We start from the raw sequence: 23,569 nt of genomic DNA on the forward strand, positions 1-23,569 counted from the left end.
TCTTGCTCTGTCACCCAGACTGAAGTGCAGTGGTGCGATCTCGGCTCACTGCAACCTCCGCCTCCTGGGTTCAAGCAATTCTCCTGTCTCAGCCTCCCAAGTAGCTGGGACTACAGGCACCCACCACCATGCCCCTCTAATTTTTTTGTATTTTTAGTAGAGATGGGGTTTCACCATGTTGGCCAGGCTGGTCTCGAATTCCTTACCTCAGGTGATCCACCCGCCTCAGCCTCCCAAAGTGCTGAGATTACAGGTGTGAGCTACTACGCCCGGCTTGATTATCTTAAAACGTGATTTTAGTTTTTTCCAGAGAAATAAACATGCAGTTTCAAATGATTAACAACTCATTATCTTAGAAATATAACAGACATGAAAATACATATACTCTCATCAGGAAACCTTGTGTCATCGGATCTGCTTATCAGAAATCCTGACCCACACATTTTCATGAGTATGGAAATTATGGTAACAAAAAACTTAAACTCTTAGTGTGAAAAGAGTCCAACTTCATAAATTTAATTCAGGTATTCACTTATTAAGCCTTTCCCCACTCCCCCAACTTAGTGAAGAGATTTTTAGTTACTGTCTCTGGATAAGCTAGGTCTCTGTCAATTTCAGGTGACAGAAAATTTAATTCAGACAGACTTAAGGAAAAAGGGAATGCCTTCATTTCTATAACTAAAAAGCCCAGGAGGTCAAGTGCTGCTTATGGCAAAAACCTCAAAGGTTTTTGTGTCTGTGTCTGACCTGTTAGTTTTTCCTCCAGCCCTTGCTCTGCTTGCCTGGGGATGACTCCATTCCCAGCAGCTTCTAAAACGGCAGCAAGGTGGCTGCAGCAATCCCAGCCTCACAGCCTCACAGATCAAGCCTGGTTGAGGGGTAAGAATCTCTTTTTAGATTGTTCCTGAAATTCACTCTTGTTAGACATGTTAGGTCACCTGTACATTTCTGAACCAAACACCAAGTGAAGGTTATGCACATGGCCTGAGAGGTGGGGAAGGCCGGATACGCAAACAAAAAGTTTCATCTCTTGCCCAGAGAAAGGGAAATGGGTCCGGGGAAGAACAGTGTCCACTACATGTCTTCTTCAGATGGCCAAAATGACGTGCTGAGCCAGGCCTCCTCACGTCCTGTTTCTTACCTTACCTGTGTTGTTGCTGACCTGCCTTTTAGACTGGGCAATTTAATTCAACTTTGTCTGTTTCTTTTATCTCAGTTTGCTCTCAGATAATGAAGGGGCAAGCTAATATTCTATTAATAAGAATAGCCTAACATAAATCAATGGCTAGTACAGTTTTCTTTTTTTTAAAAAAAAAAAAAGACTTTTTTTTTAATTGTGTAAATAAAACATAATGGTCATCTAGATATTTTCAGCTGAGCTTGCTATCATAGAGTCACACCCAGACTTGATAGTTCAGTTGGAAGATTTTCAAACTATTTTGTCAGTTCTCCTAAGATTAAAGTCTTCAGAAACTGATATTTTTATTAATACCAATAAATGTAATTATCAAGGAGATAAAAATTCATGTTTTCAGCTGGGCTCAGTAGCTGAGCCTATAATCCCAGCACTTTGAGAGGCCTAGGCAGGTGGATCACTTGAGGTCTGGAGTTCGAGACCAGCCTGGCCAAAATGGTGAGACCCCGTCTCTACTAAAAATACAAAAATTAGCCAGGCATGGTGGCAGGTGCCTGTAGTCCCAGCTACTCAGGAGGCTGAGGCAGGAGAATCACTTGAACCAGTTAGGCAGAGGTTGCAGTGAGCTGAGATCATGCCATTGCACTCCAGCCGGGGTGACAGAGGAAGACTCAGTCAAAAAAAAAAAAAAAATTCATGTTTTTCAACTGGTCAGTAAAGCCTGACCTTAAAGGATAATGTTATCAAATGATCATAACTTGAAACACTCAACTGCTAATGGATGGTTATAGCTTTTAAACAGAAGACTTACATGGGCCATTGAGTGTAGTTTGCTTTTGATGTTCCTGGAGAAAGCACTGGCAAACCCTTCTCATCCATTATTCCTTTTATGTCATCACTACTATAGGTCAGTTTTTCATGGTGGATTTCTTATTATTTCTGATATTATGGCCGATTTACATTTACCACATTTTAATTAATACCTCCATTTTAGTCGGTGTATTCTAGGAGTCCAGGCTCTTGTTTAAAATTTGGGAAATGCCTGATTTTATCTGGAACACACTTAACCTTCCTCAGAAGAGCTATTTGTTGTTGTTGTTGTTGTTGTTGTTGTTGTTGTTGTTTGTTGTTGAGACAGAGTTATGCTCTGTTGCCCAGGCTGGAGTGCAGTGGTGCAATCTCGGCTCACTACAACCTCCGCCTCCCGGGTTCAAGTGATTCTCCTGCTTCAGCCTCCTGAGTAGCTGGGACTACGGGCACCTGCCACCACGCCTGGCTAATTTTAGAGATAGGGTTTCGCCATGTTGGCCAGGCTGGTCTCAAGCTCCTGACCTCAGGTGATATGCCTGCCTCAGCCTCCCAAAGTGCTGGGATTACAGGCGTGAGCCACCGTGTCCGGCCAGAAGAGCTATTTTATTGAAAGGTGGTTGGCTAGTCTCATCCATTTTATATTGATTTGTGTTTGCTACACTTCATAAACTTCACTTTCTGACCCTCTCCCAAATTTTAGAGCTTCATGCTACATAGATTCCTATTTACCATACACACTGCACTAACTCCTAGTGCATTTTGTCTAAAATATAGGATATTTGAGTAGCTTTACTTATAACTAATCCATATGCCTTCATACTACTACTAATAGATTGTTCTAATCACTAATTTTTTGTTTCTTACTCAGAACAAACATTATATGATTCTTTTCAGCCATCTCTAATCCAAGTATTTACTCTCCATGAACGCAGATGCAAGTAGATTTATATGTCACGTAATGATGGGGATACGTTCTGAGATAGGTATTGTCAGGCAATTTCATCACGGTGGGAGCATCGTGGCGTGCACTCACGCTAATCTAGATGACTCAGCCTACTACACTCCCAGGCTACTCATCTGTACAGCATGTTACTGTACTGAATACTGAGGCAGTTGTAACACGGTGGTATTTGTGTATCTAAACATAGAAAAGGTACTGTAAAAATACAGCATTATTATCTATGGGACCACCCTTTTATATGCGGTCTGTCATTATGTGGCATATGACTGTGTTGTATTTCTATTTCTTCCGGTTTCAAAAAGTATGCCTCGTAGAAATTACTATCAAGATAGTCAGTGGAAAATCACTTGATGTGAAAAAAAAAACAGTCAAGAAGCAAAACTGATTCTACATTATGGCATTGAAAGGAAAATTCCCTTACTGGGGAACATTTCTCTCTACAGATGGACTCATTGACTGCATGGATCCCGATTGCTGCCTACAGAGTTCCTGCCAGAATCAGCCCTATTGTCGGGGCCTGCCGGATCCTCAGGACATCATTAGCCAAAGCCTTCAGTCGCCTTCTCAGCAAGCTGCCAAATCCTTTTATGATCGAGTCAGTTTTCTTATAGGATCTGATAGCACCCATGTTATACCTGGAGAAAGTCCTTTCAATAAGAGGTTAATGCTTCTTTTCTGTATGTAGATTTGTAATGATGTTATCAACAGTTACATATACTTTATGTGAAATACTCATGACTGTGGGCTTGAGGAAAGTGCTGTTTTTTAAATACAGTTTTTCCTCTTTCTGCAAAGTCTTCACCAAACTTTGCATTTCAAGCATTTTTAACACCGTTCACATACTTTGTGAATTTCAGTGCCTGAGACATAACAGGACATTACATTAAAGAGTCAATAAATCTTCATTTAACTAGTTGATTTTGTTGGCACAGTTGGAAATGTTTCAAAAGAAGCAATGAAAAGACCCCAAAAGGCAAAACAAAAGTGCCCTTTTTTTTTTTTTTAGCTGAGCTCACTAAATGATATAAATTATGAATTAATGTAATGGAACTGCTGACGGCATGGCAGTAAGATTGCATAGGCTGTTTGACTGGTGCTTTACAGAGCAGTAATGACCTGAAAATAAACCAGTAAGTGAAAGCAGGTGTCTTGTGTCTCACTGAGCAAAAGAAGATGATTTACACCAGAACTCCTGGGTCTGCAGTAATTTAACAGCATTAATGCAGTTATAGCCAGCAGTTGCTTAAAAGTTGTTGTACAAATGTTCCTTATTGCCCCCTTAAATCTTATACTTCTTGGTCCCTGAAGATTTACTGATTGCCTCAGAATTAATTGGAAAGTCTACTTTTCTTCATGTGAGCACCATATATATGACTTATGAAAAAAGCACAGAGTTTATCATTTTAAAAATTCATCTCTAAATTATTGGTCTTGATAACACTCCAAAAAACAGATTGCCACCAATTAAAACCCAGGATAAACACAAGGCATTTAGAGAATATGAATTACACTGAATTAAAAGGGACATTGTCTTGGGAGTATTTCAGGTCTGGTTTTTGTGAATAACGATTGATTGCATAGAATAGTGTTATTTTATCCTTAGGTTGAATTATCTATAAATCATGATAATGTTGGCCTGAAAAGACAGATGTTCATTCTCATTCTTCTACTTTTCCAACAGCCTTGCATCTGTCATCAGAGGCCAAGTACTGACTGCTGATGGAACTCCACTTATTGGAGTAAATGTCTCGTTTTTCCATTACCCAGAATATGGATATACTATTACCCGCCAGGATGGAATGTGAGTTAGTCCCATCACACTGTCTCGGAAAGATTTGAAATATAAAAACTAGACCTTCCTGTACCACTGTCGTGTTTGATTGTCCTTTTTAATGTGGAAATGCAGCAACTTTTAGACTCTAGAAACTTGTGACAGTACATATGGCAGAGATCTAAAGTCATATACTCACATATTTCTTCAAAAGTTGATTTTATTTTCTAAGGCGTGGTGATAGTACTGCAGTTTTGTGGAAGAATGCTCTTTGTCTCAGCAGATGTGTGTTGAAATCTTTAGGGGTAATATTTCATAATGTCTATAACTTGAGCTCACATGGTTCCGAAAAAAGAGTCAATGGAAAGCAAATTTGAACCAAAAAAAATTGGTGAACTTGGTGAATACACATAGGGCATATGAGTATTTATTGTATAACGCTGGGAATATTCCTATAGATCTGAAACTATTTCATATAAAAGTTGGGAGAAAAAGTTGATTTTCCTTATAAAGCATATTAACTTAAGGAGATGTATGTTGGTAGTTCTGTGGGATCCAGACAATTCACTAAGCAGACCTTGTTTTTTCTTAGGTTTGACTTGGTGGCAAATGGTGGGGCCTCTCTCACTTTGGTATTTGAACGATCCCCATTCCTCACTCAGTATCATACTGTGTGGATTCCATGGAATGTCTTTTATGTGATGGATACCCTAGTCATGAAGAAAGAAGAGAATGACATTCCCAGCTGTGATCTGAGTGGATTCGTGAGGCCAAATCCCATCATTGTGTCATCACCTTTATCCACCTTTTTCAGATCTTCTCCTGAAGACAGTCCCATCATTCCCGAAACACAGGTAAAATATTCTCACAGGCAGTACTTGTAAATACAAGATCTTCAGATCATGTTTTGCCAGAGAATCTTAAAAATAGGTTATAGAGAGGCCGGGCACGGCAGCTCACGCCTGTAATCCCAGTGCTTTGGGAGGCCGAGGCAGGCAGATCATGAGGTCAGGAGCTCAAGATCAGCTTGGCCAGCATAATGAAACCCCATCTCTACTAAAAATACAAAAAAAAAATTAGCCAGGCATGGTGATGAGCACCTGTAGTCCCAGCTACTTGGGAGGCTGAAGCAGGAGAATCGCTTGAACCAGGGAGGCAGAGGTTGCAGTAAGCTGAGATTGCACTACTGCACTCCAGCCTGGGCGACACAGTGAGACCCTGTCTCCAAAAAAAAAAAAAGAAAACAAACCATGAATTATAGAATTCCAATATTATCTTTAAGTAATTCTATAGAATGAATTATTTTGTGTGTGTGTGTGTGTGTGTGTCCTAGAGTAGATATTGTTGTAGTAAGATATCTAATTATTTATTTATTTATTTTTTTATTTTTTTATTTTTTTTTTTGAGATGGAGTCTCGCTCTGTCACCCAGGCTGGAGTGCAGTGGTGCAATCTCAGCTCACTGCAAGCTCCGCCTCCTGGGTTCATGCCATTGTCCTGCCTCAGCCTCCCAAGTAGCTGGGACTACAGGCGCCACCACCACGCCTGGCTAATTTTTGTATTTTAGTAGAGACGGGGTTTCACCGTGTTAGCCAGGATGGTCTCGATCTCCTGACCTCGTGATCCGCCTGCCTCGGCCTCCCAAAGTGCTGGGATTACAGGCGTGAGCCACCGCGCCCGGCTTATCTAGTTATTTCTCAAAGATCTACTCAAACAAAATAGTTTTTCTTCGGGATATATCTTACATATTTATTAGTAATAGTCAAATGAAAATATAGCTTCAACTCAATCACTAATAATGTCTTTGCTCATTTATTTATTTATTGGAAAAAAAACTTGAGTGTCTAAATGTACCTGACAGCTTGACTGACATTGTACCAAGTGCTGCTGACGCCACTCACTATTGCACATGGCTATTAGTCTCAATAACTTACTGTTTAATTATTGTTGTAAGTAAAAGTGTTTTGGAAAAGGTAGTTTTGACAGAAAATATTCATTAATATAACTTTCTAAGGAATAGCCATGCGTTCCCCATTTGTTTCATCTACTGAAACATCTGAGGATTGTGTTCCATCCCACATGTTTCCAGTTGGAAATAACTTTCAGATCTTACAAGCAAGACATTAGGTATAATAATAATGGACTTTGCCAGGCGGCGTGGCTCACTACTATAATTCCAGCACTTTGGGAGGCCAAGGCAGGAGGATGGATTGAGCCCAGGAATTTGAGAGCAACCTGGGCAACATGACAAAACCCTGTCTCTACAAAATATACAAAAAATTAGCCAGGTGTGGTGGCATGCACCTGTAATCCCAGCTACTCAGGAGGCAGAGGTGGGAGGATCACTCCAGGGAGGTCAAGGCTGCGTGAACCATGAGTCCCACTGCACTCCAGCCTGGGCGCCAGGAGTGAGACCCTGTTTCAAAAATATGTATATAATAATAATAGACTGTATTCGTAAAGAGGTAAGGAAAAATCTGAGGTCATTAAAATACACTAGCACATAGCAGCTTTGTCATAGTCACTGTCCAGATATGTATTGAACACCTGTTCTGTAGCAGGTGCTGTTATGTGGGAACAAAGCGGTAAACCGCTGAGATGAGGTACCTGCTCTCACTGAGCTTCCCAACTCATGAGTGGAGAGAGGCAGTCAACAGAAATATGTCAGGTTGCGATGAGACTTACCAAAAAATTATAAAGCAGGGGACAGTGGATAGAGGTATGATTTTATGTAGTAGAGTTTGAGAAAATCTCTTCAATAAGGTGACATTTCAGCACAAACTTGAAGCAAGTAAAAGAACAAGCCCTGAAAATAGAAGAGGATTTTTGGCTCGTTCGAGGAGTGGCAAAAAGGACAGGCAGCACGGCTGGAGTGAAGGCGGCAGTCAGTAAATCACAAGCCATTGAAGACCATGGCGAAAATGACTCTTCGAGAATTGGAAGCCATTGAAGACCATGGCGAAAATGACTCTTCGAGAATTGGAAGCCATTGAAGACCATGGCGAAAATAACTCTTCGAGAATTGGAAGCCATTGAAGACCATGGCGAAAATAACTCTTCGAGAATTGGAAGCCATTGAAGGTGTCTACGCAGAGCAGTAACACTCACTGATTTCCTCCTTTAAGGAACTTCTGTGCTGAGAATATTCTCTATTGGGCAAGGGTGGAAACAAGGAGACCAGTTAGGAAGCAACTTCAGTTGTCCACAGGAGAAATTTTGGTGACTTGGACAAAAGTCTTTGAGGGTAGAAGTAGACATGGGAGAGTGGAGTCCAGGAAAGAGGTTGAAACTAAAGAGGTAAATCTGGGAGTCATTCGCATATAAATATAAAGCACTGGGGGAGATCACCTAGGGAGGGAGTACAGATAGAGACTACAAGAGGTGAGCCAGCAAGGTCTAGGATAACAAAAAAACAAAAAGGCTGACAGGCAAAGATGTTGCAGCAGCAACACCTCAGGGATTCATTGTGAAATGGTCAAGCCAACTTAGAGCTGAAACTTTAAGAAGTTCCTTGTAACCTCAATCAATTTAATACTTCCTCGCCAGGCCCATCTTGCAAGAACTCTGGACTTTGTAGTCAGTCCTAAAATAGACTTTACCTAGAGTCAGTATCTGTCTGTAGGTGTCAAATTGTTAGCTAACTAGGACATTAACATGGGTTTCAAATAGTCAACAATTCCATGAATGCATGGGGTCTTTTCTGCATTCATTCATGCAGTAGGCAAACATTTCATAAAAATGTACTGAGAGCCTACTGTGTACAAGGTACTTTACTAGGATAAAAAGAAGAATAAGACATGCATCCTGCCATTCTAAATGTGATAAAGATTTTAATAAAAAATCATACAAGTTCAAAGGAGAGGTCAATTCCTGAGTAAGCCAAAGAAAGAATGACTGAGGAGTTTGGTCTTAAACAAGGATTAGGCTAGAGAGGGAGGAAAGCATGTTTCAGATTGAAGATGTGTAAGCAACAGGGGAGTGGCAAAAACAAGTCATGTTGTGGAGGGGATAATAGGGAAGGAGGCAGAAGATGACCCCAGGGCCAGTTTATGAATGGCCCTGAGGCGCAATCCAGTGGAGACCTTGAATTCTTTAGGTGATGCAGAACCCAGACCCCAATGGAGTTTTTTCAGCATTTCTCTAAAGTTAACTCAAGTGGCAAAACACACTTGATAGAAGTGCAGAAGATACTGAGAGAAGAGAGAAATGAGTGAACAGGCTCTTGTTGTGACGTGTATATCCATGCTTATCCAGGGCTCAGATGGAGGGGGCCTTGCAGTCACAATGGTAGTGGAAATGAGGAAGAGGGAACACATTAGACAGGGACTGGAAGATAGAATTGGCAGGACATGGTTCCTAACCGAATGCTTAACAGGATCAAGAATAGGATTTACAGCTCACGCAGCTGGCAAAAGTAGTCCTGATGGTTTATTTTCCCACTTTGGCTGGATTTACCTTTCCTTCTAATGCATAATAACATGGTCAAGTTAAATTACATCAGAGGAACACATGCTTTAATGAACAGAATTACAGATACTAAAATCAAGTATAGCACATGATATTTTGAAATAGAGAGGCAGCTTCTGGAAGGTCACAGGAAATACATGTAATATTCATAAGAGAGTCCCTTACTCATGGAAGATCTATCAAATAGGTGGGAAATTATTTTGAAAATAAATTAAGAGGAAGCAAATGATGGGCTTTAGGGTTAAATCACATATTATCAGGACCATTCTGGAGTCACTGAATCTATTTTTCAAACTAACTCATTGATATTTCACTGATTATGGGAGAACAATGAGTTATCTTTAAACCTTTCACCCTAACAACCTACAGTCTTAACAAAAGTACCCTCAGCCTTAAATGTAATGGTTTCCCCACGTCTACACAGTTTCTATATGTTTGTAAACTATTTTGCTTAAGACCGTTTTGTGGCTGAATTCAGTCAGCATGTTTGAAGGAAAACTGCAATGGTAATAAACTTGTGTATCTACATTAGAAATGCCTCTTACTCTACTGTACCACATCGTGTCCCTTTTCATGCCAATACCTACTGACAGGCCAGAAAGGAAGTTTCCTTCGTCCATTCGTTTGTGCCACTTCCAACTGCGTGATTGTTTATATTGAAGCTGACAGCTCTACCCTCAGTACAAGGGGTCTTGGAGGGTTTTACTGAAGTTATTAAAGTCTGGAGATGGCAGATACACATCATCTTTAACTGTTCTATGTGGAGGTGTTGGGGAAAGGGGAAACATTGCTGAACACTGAATCAGTATTCTAAGATCTTTCCAATGTGAAAAGGCAGCCCTTTCTGTCTGAATAATGAATCTTGATAGGGCAATATGAGGAAGCCTTTGAGAGTACTGTTTAATTCTTCGTGGAGAAAGCAGTGAGTTCCTGGTGCACATTCTTGAACACAAGAGAGCCTTGCACTTACAGCCTGTGTGGAAAACCCAGGAAGAGCTGTTCTTACTCATCAAACTCACAGGAGCATTGGTAAAGAGAATCTGAACTCTTTAGAAAAATTGTATATGCCACTGAAATACATTTTTCAAAATAAGTAATGTTTTGGCATAATGTATTTTGCATTTGTTAATATAAATGTTGTCGGCATTCACGGAGCTAGTCACACTGGTAATCTGTAGGGTTAAGAGTATAATCTTTTTTTAATTTGTAAAGGAGATAATTCTTATACACATAATTATATTCATTTTTACAGTCCAGTTTCAAATAAAATGTGTGAATTGATAGGTTCTATGTGCATTTAATGACATATTAGTTGCTCTCTAGGAGAAATTTTATGGAGCTTTAAAATATTATCTAATTTACCATCATATCAGAAACCCATGGTAAGTTGGAGCTCAATCTTTAATTATGACAAGGTGCTATTATTACATTACCTCTCAACATGGATATGGAATTTGCTACACTTTAACCCAAATGATTGGATCTTTTTTGTTATCCTTACTGTCTTTATAGGCTGTGACCAGCCAGCTGATGAGGCTGTAGTATTGGTTTAGTCCCTAAATGAGCCAGCTGGCACAGGCCAGATCTTTGGCCCAGACTGCATCCCCGTTCCGAGCTAACCATCTTACAAATGTCTGCTCTAATTCTCCAGGGTGATGGGGTGAAAGATGGGTTAGTGAGAATCCACTGTGACTACTACACTAACGAGTCAGTGCATGTCAGCCTGATGGAGCAGTCACAGTGCTTCCCGTGTGAAGAGTAGCACCCGAGGTATGATTAACTCAGAATAAATGACAAGAGGCTTTTAGGAAGAGACATTTGGGCTGGCAGCAGAGTTATTTTTAATTATTGAATAAGATAACAGCTCAAATGCATATTTGTGAATAGTGATTCTTTTGTGTCTTATTTTAGTTGTCCGAAAGCAACTAAAATAAACACATTGTCTTTAAGAGTAACAACACTAAGACACAAAGAGTCACTATTCACAAATATAGTGAATATATACTACATAAATATATTTTCCCTAATAGTCATACATGATCACAGTTTGAAACTTCTGCTTTATTCAAACTTAGGTACTCCACGAGGAAACTACAATTCCAGGAACAGATTTGAAACTCTCCTACCTGAGTTCCAGAGCTGCAGGGTATAAGTCAGTTCTCAAGATCACCATGACCCAGTCTATTATTCCATTTAATTTAATGAAGGTTCATCTTATGGTAGCTGTAGTAGGAAGACTCTTCCAAAAATGGTTTCCTGCCTCACCAAACTTGGCCTATACTTTCATATGGGATAAAACAGATGCGTATAATCAGAAGGTCTATGGTCTGTCTGAAGCTGTAGGTAAGTTCCACATAAATCCTTGCTGCAATGAAGTTTTTCTCAAAGCCAGAACTATCATAAATTAATTGTAACCCAGGGAAGTCAGTGGATAAACAGAATATAGAGAGAACAAGGTTGTCCTAGGGATATTATACTTTGGCTAGTTTAGATCTACGATGGGAAAAGGAATGTACTCCATGTGGCAAGAAGAAAATATCAGTCTTTCCTGGCTGAAATTATGTTGTTGAGGAATGCTCTGAGTGAGATTTCAGGTTGTCACATCCTTTTTCCCCCCATGTTTCTTTCCTTATTGTGTCCCTTTCTTTTTTCATTTTCTTCTCTTTATAATTTTACCTCCCTGAATTTCCTTATTTGTTTTCATGTCTGCATCTAACACTAATGTATTTTCAATGCATATTGATATTAAACAGGATAGCAGACATTTGTGTCCATGAATTACATTAGCCGTTTTCACCAGAAGGGCCAGTTCATTCAGTGAAAGGACAATCAAACCAGTTGTTTTGTTGAGTGACTGGACAATGCAATCAAAGTGTAACATGTTGAGAGACAGAGAGAAAGAGGTTAGGTATATAGTATAACATCAAGCTCAGAACATCAAAAACTAAAGAATGATATGTTTTTGTTTTAATTAGTTTTTACCTTAAAATAGAACATTGTACTCTGAAATTGATAGGTAATTTGGATTTGAATTAGTTCAAATCAATCCAGTAGTTGCCACTTCTCCTTTCATTCTTTCTAAATTTTAAAATCCCTGTTTCATTGTGAACCCTGGAAAGTTTTTCATCTGTGATTTTTTCATATTACTGCTAGTTTGTTTATTTCTGATAGTAATATGTCAACATAATGTCATAATCTGGCTAGTTTTTTTGTTCCATTGAACCTTACTTATCATAAATATTTTCCATGATTTAACACTCCTGAAAACTAAAGAGTTCTAATTATTCAGATGGCAAACATTATTTTTAGTTTTTATCTAATCACTATTTGAGACTGAGCTAATTACTTACCCAGCTGCCCAATCTGGACTTTATTTTGTGCTGTGAACCCCTCATGAAGGGGTGGTATGGGGAAGAAAAACACTCATTTTCTGTTAAATCAGTAGAAAATAATATTTGGAGATCATTGTTTTTTAATCTTATATATGGTCAAATCTTCTTAAATTAAAAAATAAACTGCTCACAAATAAGTGGAAATACAGTCTCAGAACACAGATGCGAAAAAGGCAGTTTTTTCCAAGTAAGAAAATAAATTGCATTTCCCCCAGTAGTTGGAAAGATGAGCTGTGATTTGTTTGGATTCCAGTGTCAGTTGGATATGAGTATGAGTCGTGTTTGGACCTGACTCTGTGGGAAAAGAGGACTGCCATTCTGCAGGGCTACGAATTGGATGCCTCCAACATGGGTGGCTGGACATTAGATAAACATCACGTGCTGGATGTACAGAACGGTGAGCTCTTGTTCATAGACAGCTGATATCGTAATGTATTGTTCATAGATAGCTAATGTCGCCCACTTTCCAACTCACGAGATCGTAGCAACATTTTATCCTGTCCATGCTGTAGGATTAGAAATGGCAGAAGAAGAATAAAGGTGAATTTTTAAAGATTATAAAAGCCTAAAGTGGGAACTATATAACACTTTCTTAATAGACTTTAAAATGTTCATGTATTCATCGCCGAAACGATCTTCCCATCAGAATGTGAAAGACTGACTTTGGTGTTGCAATGAAGGATCTCTGAGTGGGAGTCCTTAGCACAGATACCCAGCGTGTCTCATTCCACAGCGAGTCAGTGAGTGTGAGCCAAAGTACTTTAGAAAGGTTTACCAAAAATGGAGGGAGGGGGATTTGTTTTTAAAATAAAGAAAAAAAAATCATGTGACTTCACCAAAATATTTTTAGTAGATTGTAATTCTTGGGTAATTATTCTGATTATCTAGATTTTTTTTTTTCGGTTCTTCTTAGACTATTAGGGAAATAAAACATTCTGCCACTCAATTGGGGTCAAATATATTGTTACTTGACTTGATGAATATTAGGGGAAAAAATGAATAATCTGAGAAAAAAGCAAGAAGCAAAAGTGTTCCTAGGAGTAGACCTGATAATGTGCTAGTGAATATGCTCTGAAGAAACATGTTTCAGATGCTGCAAACCAAAAGAGGAATATTTGCAAAATATGACCAGCCTAATCTCATCAAGAATAGTATTTATATGAAACACAATTCTGTTGTCTAGACTATGTTTCCAACATTTTGCCCACATACTAGCTGCATCTCAGACAACTTAAAGGGTGCTCTGCTAGAAAAGCAAGACCTTAAGTTAGTCTGTTATACTTTGGCCTCCCGTCCTAAACCATATCATACTAGTACTCTACTTTTACTGATAGCCAGAGAAAAAAGTCACAATCTCAGCAAAATAATCTAGCTCTTGACTTTGCAGAGGTTTTTGGAAGGTTCAGAATGTTGACTTGACAGTGTAGTACAATTAAATGTTTATAGTTAATGGTCACTTTTTCAGATTGATGTTGCTTCAATGTTCATTCCTCCTTAAAACAATTTTTTGTGGGTATTGGAGAGTGTGCATTTTAACCTTCCAAATATATGCAGTCTAAAGTAGTTTTCAGACCAGTGCTTGAAAATGCTCTTGCTGGACCGGATGCAGTGGCTTATGCCTGTAATCTCAGCACTTCGGGAGGCCAAAGCAGGTGGATCACTTGACGTCAGAAGTTTGAGACCAGCCTGGCCAACATGATAAAACCCTTTCTGTACAAAATATACAAAAATTAGCCATTTGTGGTGTTGCACACCTGTCGTCCCAGCAACTCAGGAGGCTATGGTGGGAAAATCGCTGGAACCTAGGAGGCGGAGGTTCCAGTGACCTAAGATCATGCCACTGTACTCCAGCCTGAGTGACAGAGTGAGACTCTGTCTCAAAAAACAAAACAAGGAAGAAAATGCTAGTGCCTTCCCTCCTGGAAATAATAGTCTGAGAAAATCAGTAGTAAGGAAAAACAAACAAAAAAGCAGAAAAACCCTTCCCTGCTTCACGATTTTATAGCAGTATATTAAGCTTTACACCCCTTCTAGTTATGTCCTGGACATTAGGATGCAGTTCAATTTGCACCCCAAATTAAGCAGAGCTGCTGTCTAGTGCCACATGCAGCACACAGTGAAAAGGTGGGACTCCTGACCAAGCAGGGGACTCCAGTGTTCTCTCCGGGCCTCTCAACTCATCAGTGGTGTCTGGAGCAGTAGTAGTCTCATTCTGTTACATCAGTAGCACAAGGTTCAATCCTGGTCTTTTAAAATGAGAAGCCATATGCCAAACATGCTTGTAGCTGCTCTTGATGAAATTATGTAAAATTGTATTTCACACAGTTTGAACATATTTCTGTATTCCTTCAGAAGCCCTCTACAAACAAAACTAGGGGAAACGTCTCTAGATGCCATTTAGTTATGATGAGTATATAGGGTAAAGTTCATAACCAATTAGCTACAGGATTTCACTAAAGAGATGACAAATCAATAGGAAAACTACAGGCATCTCTGTAGCTCCGAAAAAGCCCATGCCTCTGTAATTGCCATTGTGTGATACAACACGGGATACTATATTCAGGAGGATTCAGCAATGTGTAGATACTCTGTGTATGTATAATAGAAATACAATGTGTAGATACTCTGTGTATGTATAATAGAAATACAATGTGTAGATACTCTGTGTATGTATAATAGAAATACACACATATTCTAAACCAGAATAACATATGGTTAACTTCCATTAAAATATCAGGGCAGATGTAAAAACCAAACTTTCCAAAATGCTGTGCTCAAAAAAAAATGTTCTAAATTATAAAATATATTTAGGCCGAGCACAGTGGCCCACACCGGTAATCCCAGCACTTTGGGAGGCTGAGGTGGGCAGATCATTTGACATCAGGAGTTCCAGACCAGTCTGGCCAACATGGTGGAGCCCCGTATCTACTAAAAATACAAAAATTAGCCTGGCATGGTGGTGGGCACCTGTAATCCCAGCTACTCGAGAGGCTGAGGCAGGAGAATCACTTGAGCCAGGGAGACGGAGCTTGCAGTGAGCCAAGATTGTGCCACTGCACTCCAGCCTGGGCAACAGAGTAAGACTCCATCTCAAAAATAAGTAAATAAAATAAAATATATGTTATTTTTAAATGTGAGATAACCTCAGCCACAGGGTGAACAGATTGCAGTTTAGAATTTTATCCAAGAACATTTTGACAAGTAGTGGCTTTCCAAAGTGACATGTGTCTAATTGAATAAACAAAGTGATGTGTAGTCATGACAAGGTGGATGAGCTATAGAAAGACATGAGGGAGAAGATGGAAACGTAGATGCTGACAGTTATTCGTGCAGGCACCCTGAAACATGGAAATAAATATTCTAATGTTCATCTTTCTGTTCTGTCATCATAGAGAAGAAGCATGAAGGGCCAATTGTTCAAAGTAATGACTGAATAAATCAGATGTCGTAGAGCGGTAGTCTGACTTGTAGGATTCTTCTGATGAAAATTACACAACTGGCTCTTATAGGAAATTATAGCTCCATGATTATCAACTAACGTAATCACAGAAAGAAGAATCTTAGATATCATTAATGCATTCTTTGAATATTCAAGGCAAAATGCATTTCACCTCTTGTTATGATCTAGCCTTATTTAGCTTATTTTTCTTAAATTTGAATAAACCTGTTTTATTTTCCCTGATTTCTTTATGTAAATTTGCTATGATTATTACATCACCCAAATAGCAAAGCATTAAAAAAGTAATCACAGAATGCACCTAAAATGTGCTGAGCTATAAGGAGAACATAATTATTCTAATTTCTTCTTCACTTTAAAATTATCCCAAAGTGGGGGAAAAAGCACTTTCTCAAGTTTCCTGATTGTGCTTTCGTGGGATTATTCTTTTAACAGTGTATCTGCTAAGAAGGAGAGTCGTTATCTCTGAGAACTGCTTTGGAACATAGAACATTCAATAAATATAATATATGCCTCTCTAAAGTGAAAGCAGCAGGTGGTGTATACAGATGAGAACACATTGAGAAGTGTCATAAAATATGCATGGAACAATAGCAGCTGACTACCCCGTGTGCATCACACCAAACTGGAGCCATTGATCTGTATATATCAGTGGCAAAAGGAATAAAATTAGAATCTCAACTCAAATCTGATTTCTAACTATGAAAACTTTTAACATTCATTTGGAATCTTTTCTCCGATTTTCACTGAAGACCATAAAAGAGCAGACTGGCATTTTGTCTTGATAAAATTATTGGCACTTCCATGCCTTAAAGCAGAATTCACTTTAAATAATACACTGGCCTTCCACAACAGTTTTGTTATGTTTGACATTTTGAATAACTGCATGTATATGCATTCTCCTATCAGATGAGAGCGTACGCAGGAATAGTCTTTGACAGTATAGGTAGAGTTCAAATAAGCCTGTATTATCATTAACAGCTTTGGAGTTTGGTATTTTCTACCTTTGTTTTCCATAAAGTTTGTTAACTTTAAAGAAAATTATAAATTCAAAAGAAATTTATATTCCTGGTGCATATTTTTATTAATTGAATATTTTCAATATTGATTAACAATTAGGCAAACTTGTTATTCCCTAAAGAATATTATGTAGAGCCTGTTTTCAAACCTAGTTGCACGTTAAGATCATCTGGAGAGTTTTCTAAATTTCAGGGCTAGGGCTGTACCTCAGACAAATGAAACCACCGTCTCTCTGGGTGAGAAGCAGGCATTAACACTTTTTGGCAGCTCCCCAGGCCATTTCAGTGTACAGCCATGACTGGTCATCGCTGAGGTTGAGAATTGGGGTTTTAATGCTTCTTAGTCTTTTGTTCCTTTCACCAGACATGACTTCGGTTCACAGTAGACAGCACTTTTTGTGTATATCGTATGTACTTTATCATGTAATATTTTACGCTAGGTCATTGAATACAGTTCTTTCCAATGGAGCTTCAAATAAGAATGTCTTAATCCAGACCTAACAGGCATTGAATTATAGTTAAAACAATCATGAACATGTTTGCTTTTCACCTTTACACTTTTTCATCATAAGAAAAAAAATGCACTTTATTTCTTGTAGGTATACTGTACAAGGGAAATGGGGAAAACCAGTTTATCTCCCAGCAGCCTCCAGTCGTGAGTAGTATCATGGGCAATGGGCGAAGACGCAGCATTTCCTGCCCCAGTTGCAATGGTCAAGCTGATGGTAACAAGCTACTGGCCCCAGTGGCGCTAGCTTGTGGGATCGATGGCAGTCTATATGTAGGCGATTTCAACTATGTGCGGCGGATATTCCCTTCTGGAAATGTAACAAGTGTCTTAGAACTAAGGTATGTCTTTCTAAATTTGGGCTTTTAACCAAAGCTAAACCTGCCTTTTAAAAAAATGTTGAGTCTGATGTACTAATTTATTCATATAAAAATATCATCCCAAGGTTTACAATTTCCCCCAGAAAGAAGCCAGATTCTTGCTTTAAGTTAGAAGCACAGCACATATATATTGTTCCATAAGTGTATTAAAGAGCATAAAGTCACCCAGTATATCAAATATCTTACTGATTTCAGTGAATTTTCTGTGCTCTAAAATGATAGAGCTATGATTCTTAAATCTCTTTTGTTTTCTTTAGAATAACCCTGTGAAATAGGCATAGCTCTTTTATTTCAGTGGTTGAAATTAAGGCATAAAATATTTTCCTGTGATTTCAGGACCTGATATTAAATGAACTAAGGCTATGACTTTTAACTAGAATATTGGATCCTCAGGTTGGGTTAATCCATTAGCCATAATGACAATAGGAAAAGTAACATATTGTCTTTGCTTTGTTCATTTAAGTGTGATTTTCAAATCAGCCTATTCTGTACGTTAGTTGGTAAGCCCTAGACTACAGAATTCATTTCCAGTATCATTTCTGCCAAGTTGGCAACTTTCCATACAAATAATTAAATCCCAGAATTCAACTCATTATATTTTAGAAGCCTTTTCTAACTGTGCTTTCTTTTTTTTACCTGTTTTTACCTGCTTCCACCAAGAAATAAAGATTTTAGACATAGGTAAGCATCATACCTTAAGGTTATTGTATATTTTCAAATATCCTTTTTACGTTGCAATGTGACCCTCTAAAATTGTTTTCTAAGAATATTTCATCATGAGAGAGGAAACAGTATCACAGATCATCAAAGGAATTAAAAGTGCTTAATTGGACAATTATTATACAATATATTGCAAGTTATTTACGTGGTATAATTTGAGAAACTTTTTTCAGTTGGTTCACAAAATAAATTTCACGACAAAAAAGTATAAGGAGTATCTCTGTATAACAAAAATGATTTCCAAGCATTAATTACTGACCAACACGATCTAAGCCATGTTGAACAGAATGAAACCTGAAGCACAGTAGGAAGGTTTGAGAAGGCCTGCATTGTTCCATGAATACCCAGGACAGGCTGTGTTTTATTGGAGACTCTTTAAGAAGAAGAATCTAGAAATATTTTACCTTGGCAAATTTTTTAAAATGTACAATTATGTGAACATGTGGCTTGGCAGAGTGAGAGACCCCAAAGCTGAAGCTTAATTATTAGCTTCGTGGTAAATTCCTCTTTGCCTATAGTTTATATTTTCCTAAGTTGGAAGAATTACTAGATTTAAGAAGTAATGTTTTCATTGCCATTATTATGGAGGAAACGACTTTCTTCAAAGTAAAGGACAAATATAGTTGAAGCAAATATATAGACTCAGAAGTGTTTCATGTTCCACTTTCTGTGTACACATAGCTGCAGAAGATACAATAAAGACTTGTATGGACACATTTGATTGAAAAACTTTGTGAAGGATAGAAAAAAAAAGGCAGGGAAAACCAATGTTTTAAAGTAAAGCTAGCAAAAAGCTAGACAGGTTAGAAATGCTAGATCTACTTCGGTCATCAAAATAGCTAAGGAAATTATATCACATGGAAACAATAATATTTTATGTGAGGTCTTTTAGATGAATTAGTCAACAAAACCCCTTTAACCTGTTGTGTAGTGATTGACAACTAGCAAACAAAAACCAAAGTTCTACTAAAAGATGGATAGCTGTTGCATATCAGGGTGACCAGACGTGGCCCCATGATCTTTTCCTGAGATCCCCTGTTGATCTTATACTCGCAGCTAATAGCTCAGTCACATGCTAAAATCAATGCTTCATCTCTGCAGAATACTGAGCATGCAAAGCTCTGCTCTCAGAAACCATAGTAGAATATCAAAAATGTTCTTGTCTTGTTTTCTTGGTAGCTGTGGAGAAAAGAGGGAAGACAGACAGGTTGCACACCAACTAAATGTGAAAATGCTGGAGGCAATACAGAAAAAACTATCCAAGCAGCTACCTTTTAACAAGCAGGCCTATTCCATGCCAGGCACGGTGCCAGATATTTTATATCTGTTATTGCAGATCCACACAGCAGTCCTTCAGGGTTATAGGTGACGTAGTAGAGGCTCCAGGAGGTTACGTATCTTCCCCAAAATACATGCCTAAGAAATGGGTAGCAGACAGTTAAACCACTCTAAAAATATGTTCTTTCCACTGCACCACACAGCCGGTTCTTCTGTCTCCCAATGCCTAAGTTTCTAGGGCCTCATGCCCTGGGTATGCAAAAAGCGGGACTTATTTCACAATCATTTTACCTGTTGCTTAAAGCCATAATCTCTCCCTCTGGGAAAGAAAAATCTATGAGGTTAGAGTTACATCTTTATTGAAACAGTAGGAATTCATTTTGTACTAACTTCTGGTGTTTGGCAGTGATACTATTGTAATCCCTCTCTCATGACCCTCCATAACCCTTCTCCTTGTCCATCATCCTAACTACATTTGCGCTTCTGCATTTCCTTTATGTGCCATGCATGCAGAGTACACTTTTTGGGTTTTATATGGATATTTAATTGTATGAAATAAATCATGTTAACTGATCACTTACCGCATGTTAGGCACTTTGAAAAATAATAAGGTAAGACAAAGTACCTGTTCTCAGAACTCACAATCTAGCGGGGGAGACAAGGTATATACGTGACAAATTAAATAACATTTTCAGTATCGTTCTTTGACACTTAATCATACCCGTGGTCCATGGTTTCAAATGTGAGAATAGTTCTGTGAAGGAAGAGATTACTGGGAGATGACAGTATGGTAAGGAAACATTCTCTGGAAGGGCTGATATTTGAGCTAGGTCTAAAAATGAAGTCTGCTGAAACAGAACAGCAAGAAGAAAAGAGGGCAGTCATGAAGAAGTAGAGAAAGCAAGTAAAGTTACCGGGGACTGGGGGAGAGCTGAGCAAGACATGTTCTGAGGGTAATCAGACCCACCTGAATGGAGCAGGGGATTCATGGTGGTAATCATGAGAGATACAGGCACAAAGGCAGGGAAGGGTCAGATTGCCTGGGGCCTTGAGTGCTCTAGGGAATTATTCTCTCCTGTAGGATACCTGAGACAGTGGGGACCCATTTTAGCATTCTGAACAAGTGGCATACGCAAAGTGGCATACTGAAAGGAAGAATAGCTTGGTGTCAGAGTTCAAAATGACTCGAGATGAGATCAATTAGAAAGCTGTTGCACTTTGAGATGCTAGATAACCTAAAACAGGATGGTTAGCAGTGAAGGAAGCCAAGCGATAAAGGGAAGGAGAGAATGGAGAGTCTTCGTCTAAGTGATAAGAAAGAGGAAGATGTAGAGAATGTGTAAGGTCTTTGAGCCCAAATCATCAAACATGATCATGTCATTGATAAAATAGGGATTCCATTTGTTTAGTAGGTAATAAAATTGACCTAGCAAAGTCAACATATTGTAGTTCATTGGAATTTCTTCTTTTAGCTTAAAATGTTAAAGTTCTTTTCAGATGCTTCTTCCTGTGTGCCTGCCTGTCATCACCTCCCCTTTCCTAGTTAATAAGATCCTTCCTGGTAATGCTGCTTATCCTCGCTTTCTTGGGCAGCGTAAGAGTCATGAGAGGCTTAGGAACAGGTCATAGGAAGAAAAAGAAATTGAAAAGTGTGTCTAAATCTACAAAAGGAATGGTATTGCCAGTTGTTAATAATTAAAATATAAAAATGCACACTTTTTATCCTCTTGTATATTTCATATACTATAAACAGTCTCATTAATTGGACTAATGGGGAATAATAAAAATATTCAATAAAAATTAATATAAAAACACATCTGCTTATTTTAAAATTCAGAGTATTCTGTTATATCAAACTAATAAGCACCACCAGGATATTACATGAAATAAAAATTCTTAGCTATACTTTAATGAATAGATATAAATATTACTGATCAACGTATTAAATTTTTTACAGAAATAGAAGCTGCTACAATGCTTTAAAAATGTGTTTCTTTTAGATATACCAAACATTTCCTTCTCTGATGTTTATAGTACTAGTTTACTAACTAACCCGTTTAATATGTAGTAAATTTTACGTCATCCTTGCTCCAATTCTCACACGTTCCAAAATTTTAAAATTACATTAATTAATACCAGCCAAAGGGCACTTAAACATGTAGAACTAAAAATCAACTTTGTGAATTTTATATTACCAATTAAAGGATCAAAGAGCCGGGCGCGGTGGCTCAAGCCTGTAATCCCAGCACTTTGGGAGGCCGAGACGGGCGGATCACGAGGTCAGGAGATCGAGACCATCCTGGCTAACACGGTGAAACCCCGTCTCTACTAAAAATACAAAAAACTAGCCGGGCGAGGTGGCGGGCGCCTGTAGTTCCAGCTACTCCGGAGGCTGAGGCAGGAGAATGGCGTAAACCCGGGAGGCGGAGCTTGCAGTGAGCTGAGATCCGGCCACTGCAGTCCAGCCCGGGCTACAGAGCAAGACTCCGTCTCAAAAAAAAAAAAAAAAAAAAAAAAAGGATCAAAGAAAGTGTCAATCATAAGTCTGTGAATTTGAATCCATTAAAGTTTAGATACCAAATTATAAAAATTTTATTCAGCACTCCTTATTGACTTAATATTTAAAAATCAAGCAGGCACGGAAATATCACACCCCCAGTCCCTGCTTGCAATATTCTAAACAGTCTTTTGGTTACCATAAAAGAAGTCTTTTTACTTTTCTGTGTAAATATAGTTTTTTATGCTTCTTCAAATGTCTTGTGTTCTAAGGACTGTGCCACAGTTTCCAACTCAAAAGATAGAAGTGCTAATAATGTCTGTTCTCTGGCTTGTTCTTTGTGAATATTTCTCTAGTCTAAGAAGGTTGAATTATGACAAAATAAATGAGCAAATCCAGCCTGCACTTACCACTGGATCTGTGTCTAATTGAATGAGACTGTAGAGAAGATGTCTTGATAATTGTGATGATCTAGGCAATTCAGGATGAGTTAAGAATCAAGGTGTAATATACTAAAGGTTCTTAACTTGATCTCAGTTTCCTTGGTTTTGCTATTAGTCAAAATTGTAATATTTCAAACCTTTCTGAAATGCAAAATCTCAATCAATCACATAAGGATGCTGCTGTGCTTCTGCTAAGCAGAGATTTCCCAAAACCAAGCATTTGGAAAATCCCTGTGCTCCGGCTGTTGGCTGCAGCCTGTTTCGGTCGTGGTAGCCTCACGTTTTCACACTAGATAGATCACGAACCTAAAAATTCACCACTCATCGTACCCACACACCCGCCTCTTTAGTGCTTTGGGTTTTCAGAAAGTTGGAAAGCAAGCACTAGCTCACCCTGTCAACTCTCTATGCTGAAATCAGGTGACCTTGAATCCCAGTCCTATGGCATATGATTCAGAGCTTCAGTGCCACCAGTCTGTCAACTAGAAATATCCAGACTCACTTTTCTTCCTTTTAGTACTTCCATGCTGATCCCTCTTTTCATGTAGGAGAGGCCAGCACCTAACAAGAAGCTCTAATTTACCATGCCGGCCTGCGCTGCTGGAAACTTGTCAACGTCTCATTTCCTCCCATCCTGTGCGGAATATTTCCAGAGGCTCATTCTCTTCTCTAGAGCCACATGGACTCCCTCACATGTGTTCTTCTGGACAACAGAGTTGCATCCAAAAGCAC

At 38.7% G+C, this 23,569-nt stretch overlaps 1 protein-coding gene across 18 annotated transcripts in view; it reads left to right on the forward strand.

Moving 5' to 3' along the window:
* TENM3 (teneurin transmembrane protein 3) overlaps positions 1-23,569 on the forward strand; it is a 1,046,942-nt gene that overhangs the window by 977,864 nt on the left and 45,509 nt on the right. For 12 of the 18 annotated variants that reach the window (XM_008000348.3, XM_073017739.1, XM_073017738.1 and 9 more), the window contains 7 exons: positions 3,350-3,566; positions 4,588-4,707; positions 5,270-5,531; positions 11,219-11,486; positions 12,789-12,932; positions 17,611-17,860; positions 18,560-18,580. In XM_008000348.3, the coding sequence (XP_007998539.3) occupies positions 3,350-3,566; positions 4,588-4,707; positions 5,270-5,531; positions 11,219-11,486; positions 12,789-12,932; positions 17,611-17,860; positions 18,560-18,580 (1,282 nt within the window). The remainder of the gene's footprint in view (positions 1-3,349; positions 3,567-4,587; positions 4,708-5,269; positions 5,532-11,218; positions 11,487-12,788; positions 12,933-17,610; positions 17,861-18,559; positions 18,581-23,569) is intronic. The other 6 variants (XM_073017742.1, XM_073017741.1, XM_073017745.1 and 3 more) reach the window with 1 other exon arrangement.

This window comes from Chlorocebus sabaeus, chromosome 7 (assembly GCF_047675955.1).
Source record: "Chlorocebus sabaeus isolate Y175 chromosome 7, mChlSab1.0.hap1, whole genome shotgun sequence".
NCBI classification, from domain to species: Eukaryota; Metazoa; Chordata; class Mammalia; order Primates; family Cercopithecidae; genus Chlorocebus; species Chlorocebus sabaeus.